This window comes from Diadema setosum, chromosome 1 (genome assembly GCF_964275005.1).
Source record: "Diadema setosum chromosome 1, eeDiaSeto1, whole genome shotgun sequence".
Classification (NCBI taxonomy): Eukaryota; Metazoa; Echinodermata; class Echinoidea; order Diadematoida; family Diadematidae; genus Diadema; species Diadema setosum.
In genome coordinates this window covers 49,246,117-49,273,964 of record NC_092685.1, presented here as the reverse complement: position 1 = coordinate 49,273,964, position 27,848 = coordinate 49,246,117, and the positions used below count along the sequence as shown (strand labels likewise).

The 27,848-nt window shown below is 37.0% G+C and overlaps 1 protein-coding gene across 1 annotated transcript; it reads left to right on the top strand.

Annotated features, from left to right (window-relative positions):
• The first annotated feature begins 4,576 nt into the window (after positions 1-4,576).
• On the top strand, positions 4,577-27,848 carry LOC140231694 (legumain-like). The gene is made up of 12 exons (XM_072311851.1): positions 4,577-4,875; positions 10,417-10,514; positions 11,108-11,189; positions 14,991-15,076; positions 15,604-15,679; positions 16,599-16,661; positions 17,362-17,547; positions 18,996-19,184; positions 20,438-20,554; positions 21,647-21,817; positions 24,817-24,884; positions 26,000-27,848. The coding sequence occupies exons 1-12, from the start codon at positions 4,711-4,713 to the stop codon at positions 26,028-26,030; spliced, it is 1,332 nt and encodes a 443-aa protein (XP_072167952.1). The 5' UTR covers positions 4,577-4,710; the 3' UTR covers positions 26,031-27,848.

The window sequence follows — 27,848 nt, the reverse complement described above, 5'->3', positions numbered from 1 at the left end:
ATCAAATTTCTAGGGAATTAAACATAGTAAAAAAAAATCACTGCGAAGGACTATGAACATAACTTATGCAAACTATTCATTTTACTATATTGTGCGGACAGAGCGAGCGAGCCACTCTCACTTTGCCATTCGTCTGAAATGCATTCATTAAAAGCTAAAACGTAATCGCATTGTTCGAGCAATAAAAATTATTCTTATATTACTAGCAAGCATAGAAAAAAGAAACGAGAACGCGAGGCTACCATTTCGATATACACTAAATTAGTAAATATTAGTGTATATATATATAATAACCAGTTAGGGCAAAAATGTTGCATTTTCGGTTATGAAATTGACAACTTTTAGACAAGAAAAATGCCTTTATGTTCATTTTGGTCTTAAAATAATTGATTAATTATTTGGTGTGTGTTTCTGTGTTCTTTCTTTTTTTTACTTGACAGCCCAAGGAGGTGTTTAACCCCCCGAACCCCCCCCCCCCGATCCGCCACTGCTCTTAGGACCTGGCAAATAAAGAAGTAGATAATTTACTTTTGATAACTACAATGACTTGAAGGGATGGTATAGTATTGGTTGAGGTGAGGATACAACTTTTAACTTTTTGTGACATACTTAGAACTCACTTTATGTAATACTAAAAAAAAAAAAAAAAAATCATTCAATTATAAGAGGAATTCAAAGTTTATTTGATGAAAATCGGCTTTAAAGTGGCTGTGATATCCAAAAACAAAGTAAAACAAAACGATCCTAATATGAGGTGGTTGGGTCCCAATTTTTGTTGGAATTGCTTTATTTTGATTATCTAAGCGATTTCAAAACCAATTTTCATCAGATATACTTTGATTTCCTCTTTGAATTATACTTATGCTCTTTCATATTTCATAAGAGGCGTCTCATTATCTAAAAAAAAAAAAAAAGAAAAGAAAGAAAATCATCATAAAAAACTGTTGGAAGTCTGAAACCCCATCTCAACCCAAATTGTACCATCTCTCTAAATGTCTAAATTGCAAGATCGCGCAAATTTTACCTGTAAGTAAGAAAGCAAAGATAGCGCAAAATATTGTCCTCGTGATTTGCCCGGGCGATTTGTTGAAATAGCTTCATGTTCATTTTCAGGTATTTCAGAATGTTGGTATTTTTTTTTATTACACTCCATGGTGTACTATTTCGAAAATGACGTCACCTTTTTATGTCGTCATTTTCCAAATAGAGATGTCACATCTATATTTTGTGATAAACAATAAACTCACCCAAAAACATTCGGCGGCCGTACGAGAGCGTGAATACCTGCTATGGGCAACTCCCGCAGTGCCATGGCTAGAAGTACGTCTGTCAGTTCCAATCACGGGCTCTGTGGCTGGTGGCCGAATGCCGATAGAGGGCCAGCTTGTTTGTGCATTGTAGTTTATCGATCCAAAGTCAAAATACAATGTAACTGGTAACTTGTCTTTGTCTATATCCACAGTGTTTGAAGAAATCTTGGAATGACGTTCGACTTCATCCTTCATGTCTATAATCTCCTCAAATAAACACCATCTGCATATCTGTTCGATAGATAGATTTTATTCCTAATAACTTCACTCGCTCTGCTTACGGAAAAGATATAGTACATGCTTCATATTCTCATCTCGCTTCAGATTTTGATGACGCCCTTCTCTTGGTTTTGCATCACAGGCAGCTGTCACAACGGCAAAAGGTTCAAAAACTATTATAGCTACAATTATCACTCTTAAATAAAAATACACTCATATCGCTCCTGTAGTCAAGTCACTCCACTGTGATCTACCAGCACCGAATTGAATTTAAAGTGTTGCTCCTTTTTTTTTTATTGTATAAATATATCTGCTCCCCAGTATAGGCCCTAAGGTATTTTATTCAACAGTACACTCCAGTATAGATCACTCCGTTCTTGTAACACTGGCCTCCTGATTGTTCAACCCCCCCCCCCAAAAAAAAAAACAAACAAAAAAACAAACAAACAAACAAACAAACAAACAAACAAACCACCATTAGGCCGTGGGACAACCTCATTTTGCTTTCAGTTCAACTGGCGGGACACTGCCTTAGCCTTAAAAGATGTAGGCCCAAAGTTTTCTTATAATACTGTAATAACATTTGTGAATGTGTGAATGTTTATTGTGTCTAACGGCCTACACATGACCATGTGGGATGACATAGGTCTTAGTCATGCTTGATCATCTCTCTGGAACAAGCTTCCTTTCCATAGGACCTACTCGTGCTATATTTCGTCAGTTGACGGAACTGAAAACACACCTCTGTTAAATATGATTAATATAGATAACTTAATTTTCTTTCTTTTATTCTTTCCTTTGTCTAGTTATTTTTCGTTTATTCTGCGGCGAAGATTTTTTTCGTACCCTTTGAGCACTCAGACAGAGCAGAAAGGAACATTATAAATATGACCTGCCCAGCTGTATTGTTATTATTATTATTGCTAAACAATGGGCCTCGGTGCCTACAATAGCACGCTTTTACTTCGGGGTCTCAATAGATAACATCATTTTCGGAGTACCAATATATTTACTAGTAAATGCACGGCGGTACTCAGTGAGTATGCTCAAGGTATATCTTTGCTTAACCAGTGATATTGGGGATGAATTTCACTATATTTCTAAGCACCCATTTTTTGATATTTTCCTTCTTTTTTTTTTTAGCCCTACTCATTTATGATTATCTTTCTTTTTTTTTTTTTGCAAAAGAAAAACACAGGTATCTTAAACAGCTTACAAGAAATCCATGTCCGCTACAAATGCGAATCCTTTCCAGTCCCATCAATAGTTGCCATTTTCCCCAAAAAGCAGCTCATAAAACTAATCAAAATTGTTTTGTACATTTCTCTCAGAATTACCAAACAGCCCAACATGCACTGTTATTCGTACCTATACAAGGAAAGTTTCACGCAGTGGCGGCAGAGCGGTTTATAGAACCCTGTAAATATGCACCATTATTAATCACTGTTAACAATATGCATAGGTACGGGTGTAGTGCTACTCATAATACGTCTTTACCTCACTTTAACTTATTTACAGTGGTAGAGCAGCCAAATTATAATGTGCTTTACAGTTGTCTTTTTTTGAACAATATGTACCATTATTCGTATGTTTAGCCTATTATTATATCAGGGGCGGATCCAGGAATTCCGTTAAGAGGGGGCGTGTTTACAAAAATAAAGGGGGGGGGGGCGCACGCACCCCTCCCCCATTTTTTTTTTATTTCTTTTGTTTCAACAAAAAATAAAGGGGGGGGGGGGGCGTGCGCCGGTTGCTGTCCTCCCTGGATCCGCCCCTGTTATATAGGCCTGCAATATTTTAAACTTGTATAATGCTCTATTAGCATTGTTTATGTTCAGAGGCCGTTGTCCAAGTCAAGCGATTTGCTTATTGATAACGGTCTCCCCCACCTAGTATTCTTAAAGATTTGTAATGAAAGTTATATATTGTTTCACGTGATTATATACAATTGTACTCGTAATGTGAACTCTTGTTTGTATTTTCATGACTTGTGAATAATATGTTTGATATTGTTATACACCTTTGTACTTATTTTCTGTTATATACAAGTAGAGAAATAAAACTTTACCAGAGACTCCAACTCTCCCGTTTTCGACGGGAGATCTCCCGCCGAAAGCCCATTTTTGCAAAATCTCCCGTTCTCCCGCTTGAGATTTGATTTCTCCCGCCCTGGTTCTGTGTCTCCCGTTGGAAAGGATTTCTTACTTATTGCTATAGTATGTTGAAAAAATAAGCCTTACATAGCACCAGAGAACATCTAGAACCCTAGGAACTTCGCGCTTCGCATCACATCAACTTGAGGTCTCCCGTTTGCTAGGGGTTTCGGGCGTGAGAATCTCCAGATCAGAAGGTGCTTATAGGGTTGGAGTCTCTGCTTTACTGAAACTGAAACTGAAACTGATACTGAAACTTTATAGTCTAGTTAGTTAATAAATTTGTTTATTTCTTTATTTATTGTGGACTGACCATAATTATCGAAGTAGGCCTCTATTTATGTTATCGCATCTCATGTTAAATGTATCAATGCACATTTTGCGGTCTGTATATTATATATCATTATATATCCTAGTATGTTATTATTCTCATGGAACGGGTTGACAGAGTGAACAATCAGCTCAACTCACCTCGTCTCACTACCCTCTGCCCATAGTTTTACCCAGAAACCCTCGAGGCAAAGTATATTTGTATGCTGTATGGAGGGACGAATATTCTGTCATTATCAAATACTAGTATTTGACTTGTTTGTCTTTCGTTCATCAGCTCTATTTGTGGTAAAATGACGTCATCCATGGGAGGTGGAAAGACTCGTGACCGTGACTTGCTCTCAAGTCAAGCATCTCCTCTCATTGGCTACTCATGCTGTAAATACTAGTACGTGTACATTGCAGGCGCAGAACTTCAGTCACCTGAGAAGTTCGGTCACGTGACCAGCGCAGTGAGACACTCTCGTCGACATCACAGATCGACAAGCAAGAGGAACAGTGCCATCCCTCGAGCCAGCCCTCAGTGAACTGTTGGCTCGCATAGAGCAGAACGGTGAAGCCATTGTCTGAGCTGGGGTGTGTTTATTCACGTTCTCTTCGACATTCACATTCATGTTGTTGCGTTTGACTGCAACACGCAAGACAACATCCTCACCATCACTCACCGCGCAGGGGAACCCAAAGAGAAACGGGACATCATGACAAGATTTTTAACAAGTGTTCACATTCTCTGCCTGTTTGTGGCAGGCACGGCTCTTGCCTTTCCCAACCATTTGTTTCCCCAGCAGAGCCCCGACTCCGACGTGAAGCACTGGGCCCTGCTTGTGGCAGGTTCGAACGGCTGGTATAATTACCGACATCAGGTAACTTAACTACAAGATTTTAAGTCAGGGTTAAATTACTAGTTCTATATAGTATTTCCAATCAGTGTATCAATGTTTTTTTTTTTTTTTTTTTTTTCTCATTGTTTAGACTTGCAAAACAAAAATCAGGGCCGTCTGAACCCCTGGATTGCCAAAACCAGGCCAGGGCCAGGGTGAGTTTAACCCCGGCCCGGCTGGGGCGCGCCGGCGCCGGCGCTCCTTGTATGGTTGGACCTACTACTCATCGACCGCCTAATGTTTATTTGCTTGAAAAGAATATTTAACACTGAAATTCACGTAAAAAACTTGACCTACGTGATTGAGAAAATCCAGCACTATCAAATGCCGTTGTTCCCTTTTCGATTCGAAGTTTCAGTGCAAAAATATCGCCGTCGAACTTGCGTGGCCTCGTTTCAGCTCCCCGCGGTAAAGCTCTTTATTGAGATCGACCGCTGTTTTTGCATTGACAATGCACGCAAACCGAGTTGTATTGAACACCGTGTTGTACGAAGCTTTTTAGAAACTTCCATAGACATTACATTACGATTTGGTGAAAATATTCATTCCAAATTTGTCCTTGACTAAAACCATTAATGAACAGTGAATTTTCGTGTTTTCCCACACCATCCTCATCAACGGTCAAAGCCAATCCATTTTTATGTGGTCTGCGCGCAGTGAAGTGCGTACTAAGCATTCTGTGCGCCAATATGTATACGCGGTCGGTTTCAAAAAGGGTGGTCGATATGTAGTAGGGCTACCATACTTGTAACAGATACACAGTTTAATGTTAGACCGATGGTATCCGTCTCTGTCCAGTGGCTTCTTATCTGACGTGGGGACATGTATGGTCAGCCCTCCATTTAGATGGAGGGCTGACCTTACATGTCCCCACGTCAGATAAGAAGCCCACCGTGGAGAGACAGATACCATTGGTCTATAGTCTGTATAGATATTACAGTTAGAAACCCCTATGCTGTGGGAGCAAATTTTTTGCCTTTGGGCTGGTCACAGTTACAAGGTGGGTTTATACTGCGACCAGCCAGCGCCCGCACCCGAACGCGAAGAGTTCGGTATAACTACCGGTATGTTACTGAGTGCCCAGGGATTAGGGTGGGTTTATTAACTTTTGATAGATGTATCGGAGATAATGTCATTTATATTAAAAGGCAATTTGATCCAAATTGTGCCAAAATCACAGATTTGCTGAATACCCCAAAAAATAACAGCTAATTCCCATCACGGATCACCAGCTGGGCAGATTCAGGAAAATTCCGTAAAGGGGGGGGGGGGGGGGGGAGGGCGCAAAAATAAAATATTTCTGGTGCCACTTCCAGGTTTCATCAGCTCCGACAAGCAAGCAAGCACACAAACAAAATAGCTTCAGTGCAATTTTCTGGTGCCCAAAATTGAAGGGGGCACCCACACCCCCTTTCATTTGTTCTTTTTATTTCTTTTGTTTTAAAAAATAAAGGGGGCGGCACCCAAGGAGCCCCCAGGATTGGCCACTGATCACTCACATGAATTTTGACTAAGATCGGTTGTCTTGAAGCATTGATATCAACGTCGACTTTCATGTTGTCACTCGAAACAACTCGCTCTTTGTAAGTGATCGCAGCATACGCTGCCAGCACAATCTGAAACCGAACTCCCAGTTAGACATCTAATGATAATAATATGCCCGAATCTCAGTCTCAAGTACAGCAGCTGCATGTGTGTAAAAAGACAGAGAGACAAATATTGAAACACACACACATGAGTTTCTCAACTGACTTTTTCAATTTGCCACAAACATGGCACATTGATTTTTAGCTCCCATTAGTCCCAGTTTGTACTTTGATACTTGCAGGCAGCGTACGTCGTGATCTCTCACAAAGAGTGAATTAAGTTTAAGAGACGACATGAATGATGATGGTGATATTGACACTTTCTGACACTTTCTGACAACCAGTTTGGTTTGAATTCTTGTGAGCATTCCCAAATTGGAAATAAGCTATTAAGTATATTCTGTGGTTTTGGTGCAATTTGGTTCAGTAAAATCTGAGATATTCATCATGGATATGTACTGTAATTAAATTAATGCCCAAACCCTGACCATACTGTAAAACATGATATATTCGCGGCATGAATTTTTAGCGAATTGGAGCCGACAGCCTTTTTTGCGGCATGAAATTTTCGTGAACTGCCACTGGCATTCAATGCATATAGTGTAGACAAGAACTTTCGTGTGCATTTAAATTTTGCGAATCTTGGCGCTCGCGAAATTCGTGAAATTAAAATGCACGCAAACATTCCTCGTTTTACAGTACTAATCAAAGGACTTGACAGTATGTGTGTGCAGGACTATTAGGTTGCACAAAACTGCGAGTAATGGCACCATGCCATGCCTAGTGCAAGTTCATGTGTAAAAACCACACCACTATAAGCAGGATGCTTTTCAAAACTATGCGAGAGCAGATGAGAGGCTGCATCTTTGGAAGTAATGAAGATTGGAGTAACCTCCCTGATCCTGTCTGTGTTGCATTGGCAGCTGTGCCTGCTTCATGGATCCAGATCCATTGTTCTTGGGTAGAACTAGTACAGGAATCAATGTAACTAGATCTGTGGAAATACCCTCCTAAGTTTAGGGCATTCTGGACTACGTTATTTTTGCCACATGCCCCACTCAAACAGGGAAATACCCAGTAGGTAGATCTATTCACTATGACTGTTAGTACTGTTACTGTTATTTAATTGTTTGATATCAGGGTGCACTTGTACTTTTGTTTCTTTCATGTCTCTTGGGAAGCTGGCAAGCTGGTGAGCTTGTAACATGCAACCTTTTTATGACATTAGGTTTTGGTTACAAATGCATTTCAAACTGAAATTGTTCAGACTGCCAATAATCAGAGTTGATGATGAGGCAGCATTAGTGACAAGTTGGGACTGTTGAAATCCGGTAAGCTTTACATTTAAACAGCCTTTAACGTGCAGACATCATAAGAGCTATGCTCATACAATTTGTGTAGCTGGCTTGTTTTAGTCCATGTGTAGTCTTCAGGTGTTTCATATCGTATTGAAGTGTGTCCATCTAGCAAGTCTTGGATAGATTTCCGGTGTACTCATCAATGTCCTGGACTGCAAGGTTCAGCAAGGGTGCAGCGGAATTGGGTTCGACTCTTTGTGAGTTCAGTCATGAGTTCACAAGTCTCTCACATCCTCTTTTTTTTTTTTATTCAGATGAAGGACATTCTTTTAGTCTGTGATAAACTGGCTGTGTGTTCATTGAAATGGTACAATACAATTTGAGTGTGTCCATCATTTGGTAAATAGGCAAACTTGATATGAAAATATCAAAAAATATGCCAAAAGGTTTCCTGTGCTGAAAAATGTCATTACAAAAATATGATATAGGAACTTATTTTTCGCTATTTCCTCTGGAAATTTGCAGTTGGTGAGTGTCAAAATTTTGTTTAGTACCTTCTCAGGAACTGTCACACTTTTGTTGGCACTACTTTATGAATATTGAACATGGTCAAAATGACCAGGTGTTTATGAAAAATATCTCCCACACACATTGTAATTTCTGCCTTTTTATTGGGCAATACAGTTTCTGATGGGTCCAAGTGTGATATAAGAAATAATATGGCCAAATGTGAAATATTATTTGAAATATGTTATTGATTAAAAAAAGATAATCTTTATTGAAAAGGCTAGGAGTGTTTGTCAAATGAAAACTAAAGTTTCTTTTGAAACCAAGAACTAGAAATATGTAGGCATACATTGTACAGTGATATAAGGCCAGTGGCAATGACAGTCTAGTAATGGTCCTGACAAATGAGATCATAGTATTGATGGCTTTCTGTATATCGAAGCTTTATTGATGGATGTAAATCTTTATCATATCATCGCTGGGCTGACAAGACCTTGTATCTCAAATTTTGGTGAAAATTACTTGCTTGGATTAGTGGTCAGATAATCAGTTAAGTGATGTCCTGTCCAAATCCTAGCTATCTTACCCCCCAAAATGAAGCCACCATGGCATGTCAAAGGAAAGGCTAATCCATTTGATATAACACTTAGGCTGCCATATTTTTTTGCTCTCCTGAACATTTGACATTTTATGCGAGGTCTTGTCGCCCCAGCAATGATATTTATTGTTACATATAAGTTTCTAGATGCTATGTACAGTAATATGTTACATGATTATTTGGTCAAGATTTTAGGAGAAAAAACCTCAACAATTTAGGCGTGTGAGCATACAGAGTCAGCCATCTCTAAAAATTTTGCTCCAGTTATCTCTTTATAATTAAAGAGACCAAAGAACTCCCATTGTCTTGAATGAAATCAAAGGGGGGCGGGGAGGGGGTAATATATGTTTGATACTCTTACCCTTCTTCCGACCCATCCCTGTTGCGCCCAGCCTTGCTCTTGTTATCATATTTTATCCATGATTAAGCAATTTGTGATGATATGCACTCACATTAATCACAATAAAAGGAATTTGAGACATTGTGTGGACTGTGTCCTGGCGGGACATTATCTTTGTGATTATTGCCGCTTATCACAAAACAAGCAATCAATAAAAGAGCTTATCTCTATCTGTCTTGTGATAAAAGTATAGGAAATACAGAAGACGTAACGTTGCAAATGGTAGAGCTAGTGCACATATTTGTTTTGTGAAGGTGCTGTGAAGGAATGTGTTTTTGCATTTGAAACTGCAGAAACGATCACATACTGGGATAAATATAATAAAGTGAAGTTGTCTGCTACCTTAGAATTCAACATCCCTCCCCCTTTTTTTTGTCTTGTTTTGGGTTTTTTTTTTCTCTCTCTTCATCTTCTTTTCAACCTGTTTGTGTATTTATCGAGAAGCAATTGTCGTCAACGGGTGAATGTGTTTTATTACCAACACCTTACGTAATAATTGATGATAGGGACTACAGTCTCGTGAGTGAAACACTGATGGTATGTAGGGCTGGATGTGCTATTCTAAAGGAATCTGCCTCTCTCATACAATTAAAGTTTTATGGCCTGAGATTGTGTACCATCAATCCATCAATTCCGTTCAAAGCTAGGTCACTAGTATGTTGTTTGCTCAAACTTCTTAGAAATTGGGTAAAGGAAGACAATGGCTTCTTTTATCAGTATTTTGTAATCTTTATTTGCATGAGAAGGAGTGTCTTTTTTTAACAAGATAGTACTATAGTCTGCACTATGATCACAACTTATCATCTTCTGGAGCTTAATATTCACACATATTCAATATTTCTCTTCTCTCAGCTGAAGTCTTCTGATGCTCCTTATCAACCCATTTTGAACAGGCTGATTTTGCTATTTACACACATTTCCCATAGACACCTGCCCAAGTACTCTATACTCTGGACTAGTCTTCAGTGTGTTGATAGAATTTTGTTGCATTGGAAGTGAGTTTTCCAACAAGATTTATTGTTTTTTTTTGTGTTTTCCTTTAGCACAAGGGCGTAGTGAACATCTGTAATGGTGAAATGTCAAGATACCAAGCTCTTATTCTGTGATGCTCCTTTTTGTCTGTTTTTATGCCAGGCTGATATATGCCATGCCTACCAAGTGCTCCACCAGCATGGAATCCCAGAAGAACAGATCATTGTCATGATGTATGATGACATCGCCTACAATGAAGAGTGAGTCCAGGGGGGCCAGTGTACTCCGATTTGAAAAGGCGCCACACTAACATGACACTTCACTCATAACCTCCTCTCACATATCATTTTATTTTTATTCATGCATCCAAATGACATTTAAAAAGAAAGAGTACATTTTGAAGTATCAATGGCACAGAATCGATGAAATATTAGCACCAAAGCATGCAAATGAAATTCATCTAGATGCTTAGTGGGTGATATGTGACGCTGGAAACTTAATCAGCGTGAGGAAGTAAAAACTGAATACATCACATATATGTATAAATCATATGTTTGGCTAATCGGGACTTGTACACAGTTAAGACAGTTTAGCGAGTAGTTGAATCCACAATTGAGAACCGCACTGAGAGAATGAGAAAGAAATATATATTTTTGTTCATTTTAAGAGAAAATTTAGTTTCCCTCCTGGGAGGTGATATGCAATGCATTTGTGTTATGAGAGGCATTATTTTGCGGGTTGCTAATTTCAGAAATGAAAGGATTTTTGTTGTTGTTGTATCCCTTGTTTATCTTATGAAGAATTTGAATTTTTTGTATCTTTGTCTATCTCCATTTCATGCTAAAATCTCTAGAAATCCAAAGCCAGGTGTCATCATCAACAAGCCAGATGGTCCTAATGTTTACTCTGGGGTGCCCAAGGATTACACCGCAGAGGTAAATATTGACTGGGAGAGATCTTTATGAGGCCAGTTCACACATGCAAAAATAAAGAAGAAGAAATATAAAATTACTGTCGGGGGGGGGGGGGGGAAAAAAAGTATTTTTTGCTGCAGGGTGCAAAAACAATCATTCTTGTGTGTGGATACTAAGTAATCACTCATTGTCGCCAGACACATCATAATACAAAAAATTGCTTCATAATGGCTTCTTTGTAAACCCTCTCGATAATTTACCTCTCAATGTATGTGTGAAAGACTCATGCATAAAAGGATTTCTTGCGCGCCAGTGAATAATATTTATTTCTGCATTGTCTTCCAATAAACTAATAATCCTTGTGTGTGAATGGGCCCATAATAACCAGTCACCTTAAAGGGTGATACATTTGCCAAGCATTGATTTCCTGATGTTAGTATCTTTTAAATCCTTAAATCCCGAATCTTTCAGATCATACATGTATTTAAGGCTTTGTCCTAATTCATTTTTGATATGTCCCACAGGAATTAAGAGGTAAACAGAGAGAGAGAAAATACAAGTTATACATTTGGATTGTAGAAGAAGGCAGGAAATTGAGCATTTTGATACAATGGCCTGAAATTTTTGAAAGTGGTTTGCCTCAAATAAATGTATTATTAAGGTTATAACAAATCCACTGCATGCATGCCTCATTAGACCTTAGGTAGTATACAAGATGAATTTATGTCAATTTTACATTCTCAAAATAAACATAAATCATGAATGTATTAAATTTAAGCCACCCTAGTGAATTCCAGTCAGTAGGTATATTGAAAGCTCTGTTGTGTGACTCTGCATAAAAACAGAATGCTTTTAATTTCCAAAAATTTCTCAGACTTTCAATTTAGACTGACATTTGTTGATGTATTAAGTGTTTATTAATGTACACAATTCTTGCCCTACAGCCAAAGTCACCTAATTACACTTTCTGTAACTTCTGCAACTTTATCTGTGTATCTTGACGATGGGGCTCATATATTATGACTTGTACAAACCTAATATATTTTCATACAATAGAACATATGTACAGGTTTTTACACATTGAATGACATGCTCAAGTACATGCTCTTCAAAATTCTAGTTATGAGAGAAAGAGATGGCTGTGCCTGCATCATAGATTGATTGCAAGATGTGTTTGAACCACTTGTTTCATTGATTTAATGGCTTCAAATTTAAACAAAATTATGGCACCTGTAAGACTGTTGCATGCAAGTGCTTGCCCATATTTGGAATGATAGACTGTAAATCATTCTGTAGTGTAAGCTTGGAGTGATTGATAGCACTGCGGACACCACAAAGGAAGTGTGCGGGTTATAGGGGAAGGTTTTTACAAATATACAGTCATGAGGATTTAGTGAATGCAGCAATATTAGTAGAATGCAGCAATATTAGTAGAACACATCAGTGAAAGTTTGAGGAAAATTGGACAATTTGTTCTACAGCTATGAATTTATGAGCTCCTTGCTTGTTTGCTTTGTACATTTGTACAGCTGTACATTTGCTCATTTTTCTTTTTTTCTTTTGGTGCTGCCATTGCTGGGTTAGAAGACTACACCTTTCTACAACAGTTCATGACATCATGGCAGAACAATGATATGATAAAAATATAAAGAGAATTCCACAAAGTTCAGATTTATAGCATATGAAAGATCAATTGACTTACCACTTTCAGAAGCAGGGGAATAATGTCACCCTTATATAATGTCATTGACAAGTCAAGGGAATGTGAACTTTTCGTTGAAAAATGAAATTCTTTTGTAATTCTTTGTATTTTTTTTTTATATCATTCTTCTGTGATGTCATGAGCTGATCATGGAGTCTTCTCATCCAGAGATAGTGGCACCACAACTTAAAAATCTCATTACCTCTGAACAGTGAGATTTTACTATTATTGCTGCAGTCACTCAATCCACGTAAATGTCTATTTAAGGTTTAGTTCCCTTTTGTCTGCAGGGGTCCATTTCATGAGGTCTTAAGAGAGAGTTTTTGTTTTTGAGAAACAATTATGAGAGACTTCATGAAATGAATTCTACTTCTCTTTGAAAATCTCTCATAGCTGCATATGAGCGACTTCGGCCAATCTGAGATTTATGTAAAGACTTTAATGTGATGATTTCATGAAGTGGACCCAGATAATGTATTTTTTGTTTCATTTTGAAGTGTACCGGTAGCTTTATTGTAGAAGGGTTCCATGTCTCATTGCTGTTGTTACATTGATGGAGGGTGTGTGTGTGTGTGTGTGTGTGTGTGCATGAGATCACATCACATGACAAATACCAATACCTGACTGTGATGTGTTGTTGCAAGCTTAATGATTAGTATTCAAGACATTATGAAGAAAAGGGACGCATTGGTATTCATGTGGGATTGTTTTGTTTGTTGATTATGGGACTCCCTCTTGAACGTCGGACGCACATGACTCGTTTCTCTTTGTATTGGCACACCCACAAACAGCTCAACCAATGAATATGCCAATGAGTGATTCCCTGCAATGAATAGATTGATAGTTGTCATTGTACTTCAGATAATAGCCATGTCTACGCATTTTGGACTTTTCAAGGACCCTATTGTGTTTCTGTTTATTTTGTGTGCTATAGTCAATTCTTCTTACCCTTGCATGCATTTGTGTCAAGAAAACTGTAGCCTTGTTTACCTAATGTTCCCAAACTTAAAGTTTAGCTTGATAATTTAAAGGGTGAGTCTTATTAATCCTATATTGTATTACTGTGTCAGTATTGCTGGAACTCGCTTGTAATCTATATTAAGAAAATATGTGTACTTCGCTAAATTTCTTTGAATTTACCTACAGTGCTCATTTATCAGGAAGTCTCAGCATTTCAATTCCCAGCGCCACTGAACGTATACATGTGGCTAGGTTATCATATATGCCCACACTTTGATATGCATATGGTCGCATGTCCACATTTTGGTGCTGTGTATACAGCTAACTAGCTATGGCTGAAGACCTGATATGACTGAATCAAGGTTCCATTAAAAGTAGCGTTATGATTGATTCTAGTCAATCGCAAGTCTCCTAATCAGTCATAACTTTGATAGTCATTTCAAATCCATCTTACTTTAAAAACCAAGATGGTGATAATAGAGTGAAAAAAATATTGTGGGAAAATAAAGTTTTCAAGAAGGTATGAAAAATGAAGTTGCTTTCTTCACTTGGCAAGGTGGTTGGTAGATTGATTTGGCTATGTATGCTATACAATGATATCCAGCCTCTTGACCCTCCATGTGTGGATACAGTCCAGTCACACATGTGTGGCTAGCTAGCTGTATCCACTCTATGTTACAACCAGTAGTTGGTGAGCGGTAGTGGCCAGGCATTGAATGTCATTTGAAAGCATGAATGAATGAATTAGACAGTCTGTTTATTTGACCTTCCTTTTGGCACTAGGCACAAGGAGCTATCAATTAATTTGGCCAACAAAGCAACAATTAAACTTTCTGATCCATATTCATTGTCATCAAAATATGATGATTTTGGTAAGTAACCATCAAATTACTGTTCTTTATTCATATTATTTTGTTCGTGGATTATTCCATAGCTCCTCTTTATGGATATTCATAGATTCTTTTAAAGTTACACATCTGCACTATGGTTTTGAAGTTGCTGCATTTATATCACCTAGAATCAATTTTTTGTCTCTTTTTTTTTTTGTGTGTATATTGGTTGTCATGCTGATACAGGTGCATGTAATGGTTTTAGTTAAATCCCTTGTAACCAACCTTATTTCTGTGGTTTGTGTGTCAAATTTTTATTCCCATCCAAAGGATGTCACTCCTGAGAACTTCTTAGCCTTGCTTCAAGGGGACCAGCCAGTTTCTTGCATGAACTGCAGTGGCAAAGTCCTCAAAAGGTAAAGTTGTCAAGCTACACGTATCTCTCTGCAGGAATAACTCTTTCCCCTCTTTCCTTTGTTTTTATTTGTTCTGTTTGATAGGAATATTTTGTTTTCTATATCCATGTGTTTCCTATGACAACTTACTACTGTTTAAAGTGTGGTATGAGGAAGAACAGCAAGCAGTTGAACAAGAAACTAATATCACAAGTGAAGCAGTAGAATTACATGATTGTGTTTGACATTTTTTTTTTTAAATTGTGGTGATGTAGCAAATCATAAGGTGGCATGCTTGCACCACTGTCACTACAAGACTCATGTGTTTTGTGCAACCAGTACTTCATTAGACAAACTTGCAGTGATATGATTGATGAATTATTTCAACTGAAATTGAAATCAATAATTATCTTAGCTGTACTTTAACAACAAGATCAAACTAAAATGGTCAAATTTGATAGACTTGTATATCATGAGAAATATGTTCCCTTGTTTTGAAAAGTACATTGATGAAATATTTCTCTGTGTTTCCCTCCATGTGTTTCCAGTGACAGCAATGATCACATGTTTGTGTATTTTGCTGACCATGGGGGCACAGATCTCATCGCCTTCCCAGCAGGAGAGGTACATGTATTTTTCATTTCTCTTCTGATGATATCTTCAATAAGCTTCTAGCCTGTTTACACTCTCCCATTTTTATTCATTTATTATTATTATTATTATTATTATTATTATTATTATTATTATTATTATTATTATTATTATTATTATTATTATTATTATTATTATTATTATTATTATTATTGTTATTGTTATTATTATTTATTCTTTTTTTTTTGGGGGGGGGGTTGTTGTTGTTTTTTAATCCAGGGTTTTCCATGGATGTGATTTCCTGGCCTCATGAAAAATATTCCTCATCACATTATGATTTCAAATTACTCTTTCGTAAGATATTGCTTGCAGAACCTACGTGTTTCCTTTGGTAAAGTGTGATGTTAGCCACAAGTACTTCTTAGTCAATCAAAAATGATCTTGGAAAAAGCTAACCTGATTACCAATGTGTATACATTCAACACATAAAGTTTTCCGGGGCACCAAGAAATCCTACTCATAAGAGTTGATACACTAGCTACCCGCATACATAATGACATCAGTGTGGAGAATGGAAAAAACTTTGTGTGGGAGCAGATATGAGCTACCAGTGGTTCCTCAGGGCAAATTGCTCTGACTGCTTAGAGATTGTGAGATTGAGGGTCAGAGTAGTGCACCTAATATTTTTATGCATCAGCTCAGAAAGTGAAATAATTTTTTTCTGTGGCTAACAAGACCATTCCATTTTATTGTTCATAATTAGAGGAGTTTAATCTTTGAATTTCCATCATGAGTATGATGCATTTTAGACATTAGATGTACATGTGACATTTGTTACTGACTTTTGGGGGTCCAGAGTTTCTTGAATTTTTGCAGAAGCTTACCTATTCAAACAAGGCTGATGTTGTTTTTGCATTTAATGAGATTGATGTAAAATATTTTCTCCTTACAGCTGCACGAGAAGAAGTTGATGAAGACTCTGAAACACATGCATAGACAACAGAAATTTGGCAAGGTGCGTAATTTACCAAGGAAAATTATATTTGTAATGTTGTTGATGATTTTGTGAAATTACATTTAAAGAGCTTGAATTATGTGCCTCCACACTATCCAAGATTACTCTTATGTATGAAGCCTGGATGATTAGTTTCTCATCAACCAGAATAAATTTCTGTCACACAGACTAATTTTGTCATATAAAGGGAGTAACCATCTAGAATTTAAACAGCTTGATACCAGTGAGCAAAACTGTTCACATGATGAAAAAGTTTAGATGACAAAGTTTCATGGTTGTTATTCATTAATGTAAAATAAGATACGTACTGTAAAAGTGGATCTTTTTGTGCGACTTATTTATCCCAGTAAGAAGAGTTTTGGGTGTTTTTAAGTCTGCAGAATCAAGACATCAACTACCGGAACATATGGCGAGCAAAAATAGTCGCTTGCTTTTATTTTGTGGTAGTTTCTGGTTGCAGTATGTCAAAATATTACCAGATCTCTCCTTCATTAACACAGGATTTATCAATCTAGTTCATATCCAAATTCATTCTTATCAAGACAGGAATATGAACCTGTATGATGTCTGCTATATTTGTCCCAGGTTGTCTCTTTCGGGGAATTGTTAGTAAGTTGCGCCACATTCAAATTTCAACGTATCCTAATTGAGACAAGATGTATGAATGTGTTTTTCTGTCTCGCATCTTTCTTTGTCTCAGCTTGTTTTCTACCTGGAAGCCTGCGAGAGTGGTTCCATGTTTGACATGCTCCCAGAGAATCTGAACATCTACGCCACGACGGCAGCCAATCCGGACGAGTCTTCATGGGGAACCTACTGCAACAACTCCATGGACAACTGTCTGGGTGATGAGTACAGCGTGCACTGGATGGAAGACTCCGATGTTGTGAGTCTGTTATATGTCTGTCTGTTTGCATGTCTCTTTATGTCTGTCTCTCTGTTATATCAAATATGCACAATCCATACACCATCTATGTCACACCAATACACACACACACACACACACACACATACACATACACTTTCTCTCCCTCTGTCTGTTTGTCTGTCTGTTTGTTTATCTATCTCACACCCCCACACACAGTTTCTCTCTTTATCTATGTTATACCTACATTGTACACAGGCATTCTCTCTCTCTCTCTCTTCCCCTATCATCTATCTATCTATCTATCTATCTATCTATCTCTCTATCTATCTATCTATCTACCTGTATCTATCTATCTATCTATCTATCTATCTATCTATCTATCTATCTATCTATCTATCTATCTACCTGTATCTATCTATCTATCTACCTGTATCTATCTATCTATCTATCTATCTATCTATCTATCTATCTATCTATCTATCTATCTATCTACCTGTATCTATCTATCTATCTATCTATCTATCTATCTATCTATCTATCTATCCATCTATCTATCTATCTATGTCTTTCAGTCAGTCTGTCTGTCTATCTATCTATCTATCTATCTATCTATCTATCTATCTATCTATCTATCTATCTATCTATGTCTGTCAGTCTTTCTGTCTATCTATCTATCTATCTATCTATCTTCCTGTATCTATCTACAAAAAGGTATATCTATCTATCTACAATGTATGTATCTTACATCCTCAAAAACACTCTGTATCATTATCTGTTTCACACACTGGATAGTGGGGTCTGCTTTGTACAAACTGAATAGTGGCCAATGAGCATTCAGGATTTCTGGTTGTCATGGTGATAGTTGTTACTCTGAGTTACAATCATAGCAAGTCTAATCATTCAGTGGAATACCTGAAGAGCTGGCAAATCTCTCCTGATTCTGCAGGAGTCATCCTGCATAATAAGATCTTTTCACATGCTTAAAGAGGAAATAGATATGAGAACCATTTTTTTTTGCAAATTGAGGTGGACGTTTTGTAACACAGAAACATCTTCCTGCTTCTCTTGTGCACCTCCCTGAGTTTGATGCTTGAATTTTGGCAACTAATGTTCTAAAGTGCTGGCTGCTGATAGTAGTTGGTATAGTTTATTGTCCATTTATTTTCTGGCATTTAAGCAAAGTTTGCTACTGTAGGGATCAAGAGTATCTAGTAAGAGGATAATGGCTGTACAGCAACTAGGTCCCGTTTCATAAAACTTGTTATCAGTGGCAACTGCCACATTTCTGTGACAAATTTGCTCTTAACCAATCAGATGCAAGGATTTCAGTATCTTATAACAACTATGACAACTTTTCACTGATAACAAGTTTTATGAATGGGGCCTGTTACCCTTTCTGCTGTGCAAAGTCGCTTCTACAATGCAAGCATTTGTCTTTTCTTTGACTAATTTTTGCCGCTCCTCAGGAGGACCTCAACAAAGAGAGCCTTAAGACTCAGTTTAAGATTGTCAAGAGCGAGACGGAAAAGAGTCACCCCCAGGAGTATGGCAACCTCACCATGAGCAGCGAGATGCTCAATCAGTACCAGTCTGGATCCGGCAAGAAGTTTGTCTCAGGGCGGCTGGAGAAACCAAAGACCACCTCCCAGAGCATAGTGAGTGTATCAATAATGCCACTCTCTCCCATCATTTATTTTCTCTCTTTCTCTTTCTCTCTCTCTCTCTCTTGCTTTCCTGGTTTCTCTTTCTTTCTCTCTCTGTCAGCATTAAAAAAGTTATCAGTAATTCTGACTTTTTTGTTTGGGGGGGGGGGGGTAAGGGATCTGCAAAATCAAGATTAGAATTGTTATGGTATGCTGTAAATGTTGAAACTTTTTTGCCTGATTGATTTTTTTTTTTATTTAGTGAAGTTAGCATGAATACAATTTTGCTTCTTTTCGCTTTCTTCTCTTGTTCTTCCCTTTTAGGGTTAACTATATCCCAAATAAATGTACAAATGGCAGAAGTAATATGTGAACCAGTACACTATAGTAGTCTGACAAAGTCACTGCCATTTGAGCTAAAAAATTTTAGAAGAAATCTGAACTAAGCTGAGTTTGTTAAAAAGAAAAGAGGAAATTTGATGTTGGTTTGAAAATTGAAAGTTTGATATGCTAACTACCTCCTGCTTGAATTTCATAGTCTTTGAATGTTTTGAAATTGATAACTTAATGGATATTTTTTGACACATAGTCAGTGCTGTGATGAATTGAACTGCCCCATTGAATACCTTACCCTCTGCAGACTGACTGCATCTTCACATCATAACAACTCTCACTGTTTTCATGACAGGTAGTTGAAGAAATAAAGATGTATCAGTGGAAATCTTAGAGTCAGGAGAATTCAACATTGCCCAAATCAGGAATCTGTTGCACAAAACTTTTTTTTTTTTTATTTTTTTTTTTTTTAAACCTGTTAAGGACGGGCTGATTTTTCTCTAACACACATTTCCCATAAACACCTGCCGTAGTATACTCGGGAATAGTCTTCAGCGGGTTGAACCTAAGAAACTCTGGTAACAACTGAAAACTTGGGTTAGAATGATTATGTCATTGACTGAATGTAGAAAAAAGTTCTCTTTAAAAGTAACCTGAGTTTTCTAGGGTAAAGGTTTTATGCAATAGGCCCCAGAAAATTCATAGTTGGGAAATTTTTTGGCTTTTGTGGTGGCAGTACCTTGCTATATTTAGGAGGAATACTGGGGACAGAGATGTTTTGTCAAACATGAGCCTCATTCCTTGACATGCTTAAATTTTGAAATATTTGAGGTTACTTTGAATTAAGTTGATTCCAAGAGGTCATGTGTGACTGACCAAACTCTAGGTCAGTATTGTGAATCATGGCTGTCTGTGTCCGTCTTTATTTCTAGCTTGACCGTGTCCCGTCCAGGGAGGTAGAGATGATCATGCTGCATCGCCGCCTGATGAAGACCACCAATCCACTGGACAGGGACATCATCCTAGAGAAGATTGCCAGGTTGACCCAGGTCAGTCTCTCTCGGACTTTTTTACTCCTTCTTTCTCATCTTAACCCATCCTCTCTGAGAGACAATAGCTCAGCCAATATTTGAAACATCACACTCACAGTGTCTCTTAGTAATGGGTGGTTAATAATAATGATAATGTAATAATGATAATAATGATGATGATGATGATGATGATGATGATGATGATGATGATGATGATGATGATGATGATGATAATAATAATGGTGATGATGATGATGATGATGATGATGTGATAATAATAATAATAATAATGATAATGATAATGATAATGATAATGGTAATGGTAATGGTAATGGTAATGGTAATGGTAATGGTAATGGTAATGGTAATGATAATGATAATGATATTGATATTGATATTGATATTGATATTGATATTGATATTGATATTGATATTGATATTGATATTGATATTGATATTGATATTGATATTGATATTGATATTGATATTGATATTGATATTGATATTGATATTGATATTGATATTGATATTGATAATGATAATGGTAATGATGATAGCAATAATAATAATAATAATAATAATAATAATAATAATAATAATAATAATAATAATAATAATAATAATAATAATAATAATAATAATAATATTGACTATTTGTATAGTGCACAGGTCACCTTTCGAAGCTCATGGTGCTTCAAAAAAATGAAAAGAGAAAAACATCTGTGAAAACATTTGGAAGAAGAAGAAGAGTACATGTATCCTGGATTGAAGATGGCACACTTTCATATTCCTTAAAGTATCATATATTATTGTCAAAGCTGGTAAAGGTTCATCCATGTTTTGTAAATATCTATCACTATCACATTGGTGCTATTCAAGTCCAACTTCATTTCCTGTTACCCAGTCGGCAAACTTTCTAGAGTTTTAAGAACAGTGATGTCAGAAAGGTTGTGAAGCGGATGTAGTTTTGAATTTATAATATGATAACACTTGTGTGCAGGTTTTTGATATAATGTTCTATTTTAAGTCTGTGCTTACTTGCAACAAGTGACCAGTTGGGTGTTGTGATTCATGTAAGACTAATTGTAGAAAGTATTCCTTCCATGTCAGACCCAACGCAACATCATCCAGACAGTGAAAGCAATTGTCCAGTCCGTGATGTCTGACCCCAAGGTGGCGGAAAGCCAGCTGCACCGTCCAGCCAAGCTGCAAGTGGTCAACTCTGAGTGCTACGAGGGTGCGGTCACTCTCTTCTCGCAGAGATGCTTCAGGCTTGGCCAGGTGGGTGTAGTGGACCATTCTGTGGGGTGCCATGTTGCGAAAGGCATTTGCGATTTTGGCAGCTTGACATAGTTGTGGTCACCATAGCAAGAACTAAAGATTTTCATTGTTTGTAATTTGCCCAGCTGGCTTCTGTAGAACCTGCATTTTTGTTAGCTGCAGAGGTAAAGTGCAATCTAATTTGGGGATTTTGAGAGAAAGAAGCCTGCTTTTGCAACGTTTTTGTATTTCAGTGGTCACAAAAAAAAAAGAAGAGACAAAGTGGTGAATGAGGACTCACAGGATGATAGGTCATATGTTATTCATTATTATGTAGTACTGTTTGATTATGAATTCAATCATTACTTTCTTTTTTTGCACACCAAGAGAGCATGGCAAAAGATATTAGGAAAATTTAAGGGAGATGCGAATTTGTCATTTCTGTTTGTAATGAAACTCAATTTGATTTTTGAGTGACATGTATTTTATAAATGTGGGTGTTGTTATGTGAAAGTAGTATCTTTTTAAACATCAGAAGTACTTTGCCTAATGAGTTTATACTGCACAGAATTATGGCAAAACACTGTTGCTATAATTAGATCCACATGATGAGCAACTCATACTTGAGTATCAATAAAGTTGGTCACCTCACAACCGAAACAGGACATAAGAACAGGACAAAAGGACGTAAGATGTAAAATATGGACATAAAGACAGGGAAGGAAGTTAGTCGTTATTTTTCTGTCTAGACGTATAAAAATTTATCACATATGCTGTTGGAAAAGTGCCCTTCTGGAGACATTGTAAAGCATACATTTTACCAGTTGAAATTAAACTCTCCAACGTTGTGACGTTGATTTGTGCCTGACATATGAACTGTAATGTTACATATTAACACACTGTCAATTCCATTATTTTGTCAGAATAAATAGAGTTTTCTATGGTCATTTATTTTATTACTCTTTTCAATCATTAATGATTCGTCTGTTTAGAATCATCACAGGTGAAACCAGTAGTTCACAAGTGCAAGACAATTGTTTGTATATAGGTGTATATACATGTATGTATATAATATATATATTTATATGTGACCCTGCATCACAAAACCAACAAAATGTCGCTAGACATGGATTTTTAGTTAACCTGTTGAGGACAGTTCGATTTTGCTACAACACGCATTTCCCATAGACACCTGCCCGAGTATACTCGGGACTCGTCCTCAACGGGTTAAGGGCAGATTCTGAGAGAGCAGATTTGAAGCTTTAAAATAATGTATAACTCAAATCAAATAGACTCCCCTAACCTATCTAAATATTGGATAGAAAGCACACACTCTGGAAAGTGTGAAACTGAGAAAAGAGGCTCTGAAGTACTTGGTCAATTCAAGCACTTTATATTTACCAAAGCGTGCGAACTGTGCGATGAATGGGACAAAAAAACAGGATGTAGACCACCGGAGCAAAAACAGTGAAGGGATTATTAGATTAAGCTGAAATTGTCCATGCTTTATTAACACATACTGTCTATGATAATCGCCAATTTTCAAAGCAGTAGCATTATACACTCTAAAGTTATTAGAGTTGAAAGTGAAGAATGTGCAAAGGATTTTCAAGAAATGAAAAGGGGCCTCTATTTAAATACACACCTGATTTCACTACTCTACAAAAAAAGGGGTTGTAGAAAAACTGCTGAAAACTCACTTTCCCATACATTCTATGATCCCAAACTTAAGAATAATGTAGAAAAAGAATGGCTCATTCAGAAAACAGGAAAAACCCAAGATTGACTTTGTTGACCCGTTTCACCTTTTTTCAGTCCTTATGTGAATTCAAAGGGTGCGACTTTTTGTTCGTTTTGTGATGCACAATCACATTTATATTCTCTGTACTTCATTGGTGACACAATTTATCAATCTCAGCCTATTAAGAAAATTGAGTTGCTGTGACATATTTCACTTCGTTGCAGGAATGAGATAGACTCTATCAAAGAATGAACAGAAAAAGTTACAACTAGCCACTAACTGCCATCAAACTTCATATTGTAACACAAATGTGAGAATGTCTGCATGGCTCAGATATATGGACAGTTTTTTGTCTAATGGACATGGCGTCTGACTAATTAAAGGGGAAGTGTCTTAAACATTTATATGTGCAGCCTTCTGGAGATGGGAGGCTACAGCAATTCATGATGTCACAGTGGTAGAACAGTATGAAAATCATATATGATTACTTTCACAAATCTTTACTGTATAAGCTGTTATTTTTGTGAGGGGTTCATTATTGCGAATTTCGCGAATCACTGTTGGACCGCGAAGAGAACAACACGCAAAAATGTTGCCATGTGCTATGGTAATAGTGAAGTTATGTTAGCATTGGCATCTATTCATGAAAGTAACATCTCACTAAAATGTCTGTAATCTCCTCATTTGTGAAAATATCTGTACGCAAAAATAACAGCTTATGCAGTATTTTAACCCGTTGAGGACGGACTGATTTTGCTATAACAAGCATTTCCCATAGACACCTGCCCGAGTATACTCGGGACTTGTCTTCAACGGGTTAATAAAAAATTGTACATTCCCTCAAGTTGTTTAATACTAAGATACACATTGTGGAGGAGCTAGGTCAAGTGCTCTGGCTTGATATCTTAAAAGCATGTTTGTTTGTTTGTTTTTTTTGTTTTTTTCCCTGATAAAATTCCCTTCATATTTACTGTTTATTGGTTGACCACTGTGACATTACACATTCTTGTAGAGTTCCCTTCCAGACAGGGCGGCATGTGGAATTACCCAGAACTACACGTAATGTAGTTGTAGTTAATGAAATCAATAACTTTTTCATGAATTATCTGATACAATATTCATCAAATTTTCTAGTGAGTGCTTCACTGTTCTTTCTGCATGTGCTGAATCCACAGTATACCTTAACCCTTCCAAGGCCAATCCCCTGGGTATAGTTGCCAGTGGTAATGACAAGAGTTAATATTCTGGTGTCTCTTTCCCCCCCTCTTTGCTGTCTCAGAATGACTATGCCATGAGTCTGGTCTATGTCTTTGCCAATCTGTGCGACCAAGGAACCTCTCTGGACAGGTGAGTGGGGGTGATGACCAAGGAGGGGATGACCCAAAGTAGACCAGGATTTTCTGGCGGAATAGGAAGATTTTGTCATTTTGATTGAAGATGTGATTTAATGTCTAAATTTTGCAAATGACCTATCAAGAATGGAGTGTATTTGTGAGAGACACTTTGTTGCACACAGAGACATGCATATGTACGCATGTACTCATACACACTGAGACACAGACACACGCACCCCCATACTGTAAAAGTGGAAATTTTCATATATTGTGTCATTTTTGGAGCTCAGTTGGATGAATTTATATTGCGCAATTTTAATTCTTTGGAATCAATGAAATAATATATTTCTTCAAATAACAAGCAAAAACATTTTGTGCCCTTTTATTTTCGTGCTACTTTGATGTCGCACAAAATGTGCAAAAATTCCCATTTTTACTGTTCTCTTTTTTACAGTACTCAATTGCAGCAAACATTTACATTTCCCATAGAAATCTTCTCACTGCATCTTTTGCTTATAACCATAGCTACAACCTTTCTTTATTTTATCTTCCAAAGAAAGCAGGCCTTCATTTGTGACCAAACACAGTTGATTTGCCTCTTCCTAACGGCAGTATGCTTTTTTGGAGCATCTGAATCAATCAGTAAATTTGTGACATTTTGCAGCCACATAGTTTTTCAATGTGATGTGGTGTAAATATTTGATAACAACAGACAAGAAGAATATGAATATATCCTGCCATTGAGGATGCCGTATACTTATATGAAAAGACATACAACAGGTTGCCATGGTAGTTTTGATTGCTGTGTATCACTACATAGAAAATGGACCTAAGATGGAAACCCATGGAGAACGATTTCTCCATTCTCATTCAGGATGTGGGACCTCCCACTTTTGAAAGGGGGGGGGGGGGGGAACAGTTAGAAAATTGTTCGATTCCAGAGGGATTCTGTGTGAACAGAATTGATATTGGGTAGTTACTACCGAATATCAATTCCAATTGGCGTGAATACAAGGAAATGCGATCAGTGTACTCATATACTGTGGATGCAGAATATTGTTGAGGGTGATGTCAATTTACATTTTTATATTTTTAATGTTTTTTTCATCATTTGTAATTTCCAAACAGGATCCTGAGTGCCATCAATGAAGTTTGCTAGAGATATTCTAGAATTCCACGAGAGGACAGGAAAGACAACTGCACAGTGACAATGTTTCATTCGTGTGTGTTTTTTTAATGACTTGTCCAAACAAAAATTTTACTTTCAGATTTATATGATAGTCCTGAAATTTTGATTTAAGTGCTCCATGTTATTTTCGCACATTATAGAGTAATATTTTTTTTTTTTTTGCCTATCACAAATGTTATAGCTATGACTATCATGACATACAATGTATATTGTTTTTGTATGATTGGTAATGAATAAGTGATCATGTACTCATATTAATACATGTGTGTTGAATTGATTCATACTATGAATTTGCACAAAGTATTTTGATGATTTGACTAAAGTGCCATGTACAAATAACAAAATATGCAATTTTTAGCTTTGTATGCTTTATGATTACTTTAGATAAATATCTAATGCAGTGATATGTTTGGGTTTCCTATAAAGGCACAAATAGATGCAATCCTGTCTGATAGTGTATTCACAAATTATGAATTTACTTCAGAAAATGGTGTCGTTATTTTGAGCAGTTGTTACTGCTGCTGATGGATATCCACTACATGACATTCATTAAGTGACTACTTCAGCAATAACACCTCAAATGTGAATTGTGCATACACTTTATATGGAAGGTTCATGTGGAGATTTCATATAGTGATTAGATTTTCAAGAAATTACCCTGTACAGTCTTATGGGGCTGTGTATTCTGAGGGAAAAATGTCACAGGTCCCTCTCATGAATTATCTTAGAGGTATAGATAAAGACAACTTTTTTTCCAAATTCTTTTTCACCTTGCAAATAGAGTTTAATAATATCAGTGTACTTTTACATCTACTTCAAAGTTTGGATGAGCTATGTCTTTGTACTACTAAGTATTCTTAGTATGCCAGATGCCGTCCTAAATAGTCACATTGTGACACACTGACGTTATTGGACGCCTTCTCGTCAGTCATGCAGTGATTTCTCGATTGTACATTGTAAAAAAAAACCCCCAAAACACAGAAGTCTGGGAAAATATTGATGAAAATGAGGATATGGACCCCTCTAAAACACAAAACAAAAAACAAAATAAAACATGCCCTGAAGATATTTACTACCTCTGCACATGTTCAGGTTTAGATCAGGGCATGCTGTTTGATCAAGGCATAGAGATGTATTATCAGGGAAAATCCAAGCAATAGTTTGGGGGAATATCAAGATATTTAAGGAGATCACTAAAATTGTTTTAGAGAGTTAGAAGAAGTGTCCACATGAGAGTCACTTCATTTGAGTTGCTCTGCTTTCATCTTGGTCTGTGGAAAATCTATGTCTGGTTGCAATTCAAGAAAATTCTGTGTTAACTTGATGTAAAGTTTTTCTTGTGTATTGAACCAACAAACTTCAGTCTCTGTACATAGAACTGTGGTAGTGGTCTATCGGGGTCTATCGGGGCTTTTCATAATGGATACTTTTCAGGAAAGTGTTCCGTCTTGACATTTGAAATCTTTTGTCCTGTATCAGTGATCCAATGGAGATGTAATTACAGAAAAGCTGACATGGAATGGGATTGTAGGTTATGAGATTTGTGCATGTTGAATTCTGTAATGTGTAGTCACTTTCACCTGAGGAGTACCACCAGTTAGAGTGGGTCGCGAGATATGCTGCTTGATATACTTGTACTCTGAATTGATTGTTCACATTTATCATTGTTACTCGCAGCAGCAAAATTGCCCACAGAATAAAAACTAAGCACAAAATCATGATGACAAATATCCACCTGTGATATCTCCCTAAATTGTAGATGTGTTCTTACTTTGCACTAATCATTAG

Bases quoted from the DNA above. Each gene is read 5' to 3' on its own strand.
- LOC140231694 (XM_072311851.1), top strand. From the start codon at position 4,711: ATGACAAGATTTTTAACAAGTGTTCACATTCTCTGCCTGTTTGTGGCA. The intron at 4,876-10,416 runs GTAACTTAACTA...TTTTTATGCCAG, and splicing joins GGTATAATTACCGACATCAG to GCTGATATATGCCATGCCTA. The intron at 17,548-18,995 runs GTGAGTCTGTTA...GCCGCTCCTCAG, and splicing joins GGATGGAAGACTCCGATGTT to GAGGACCTCAACAAAGAGAG.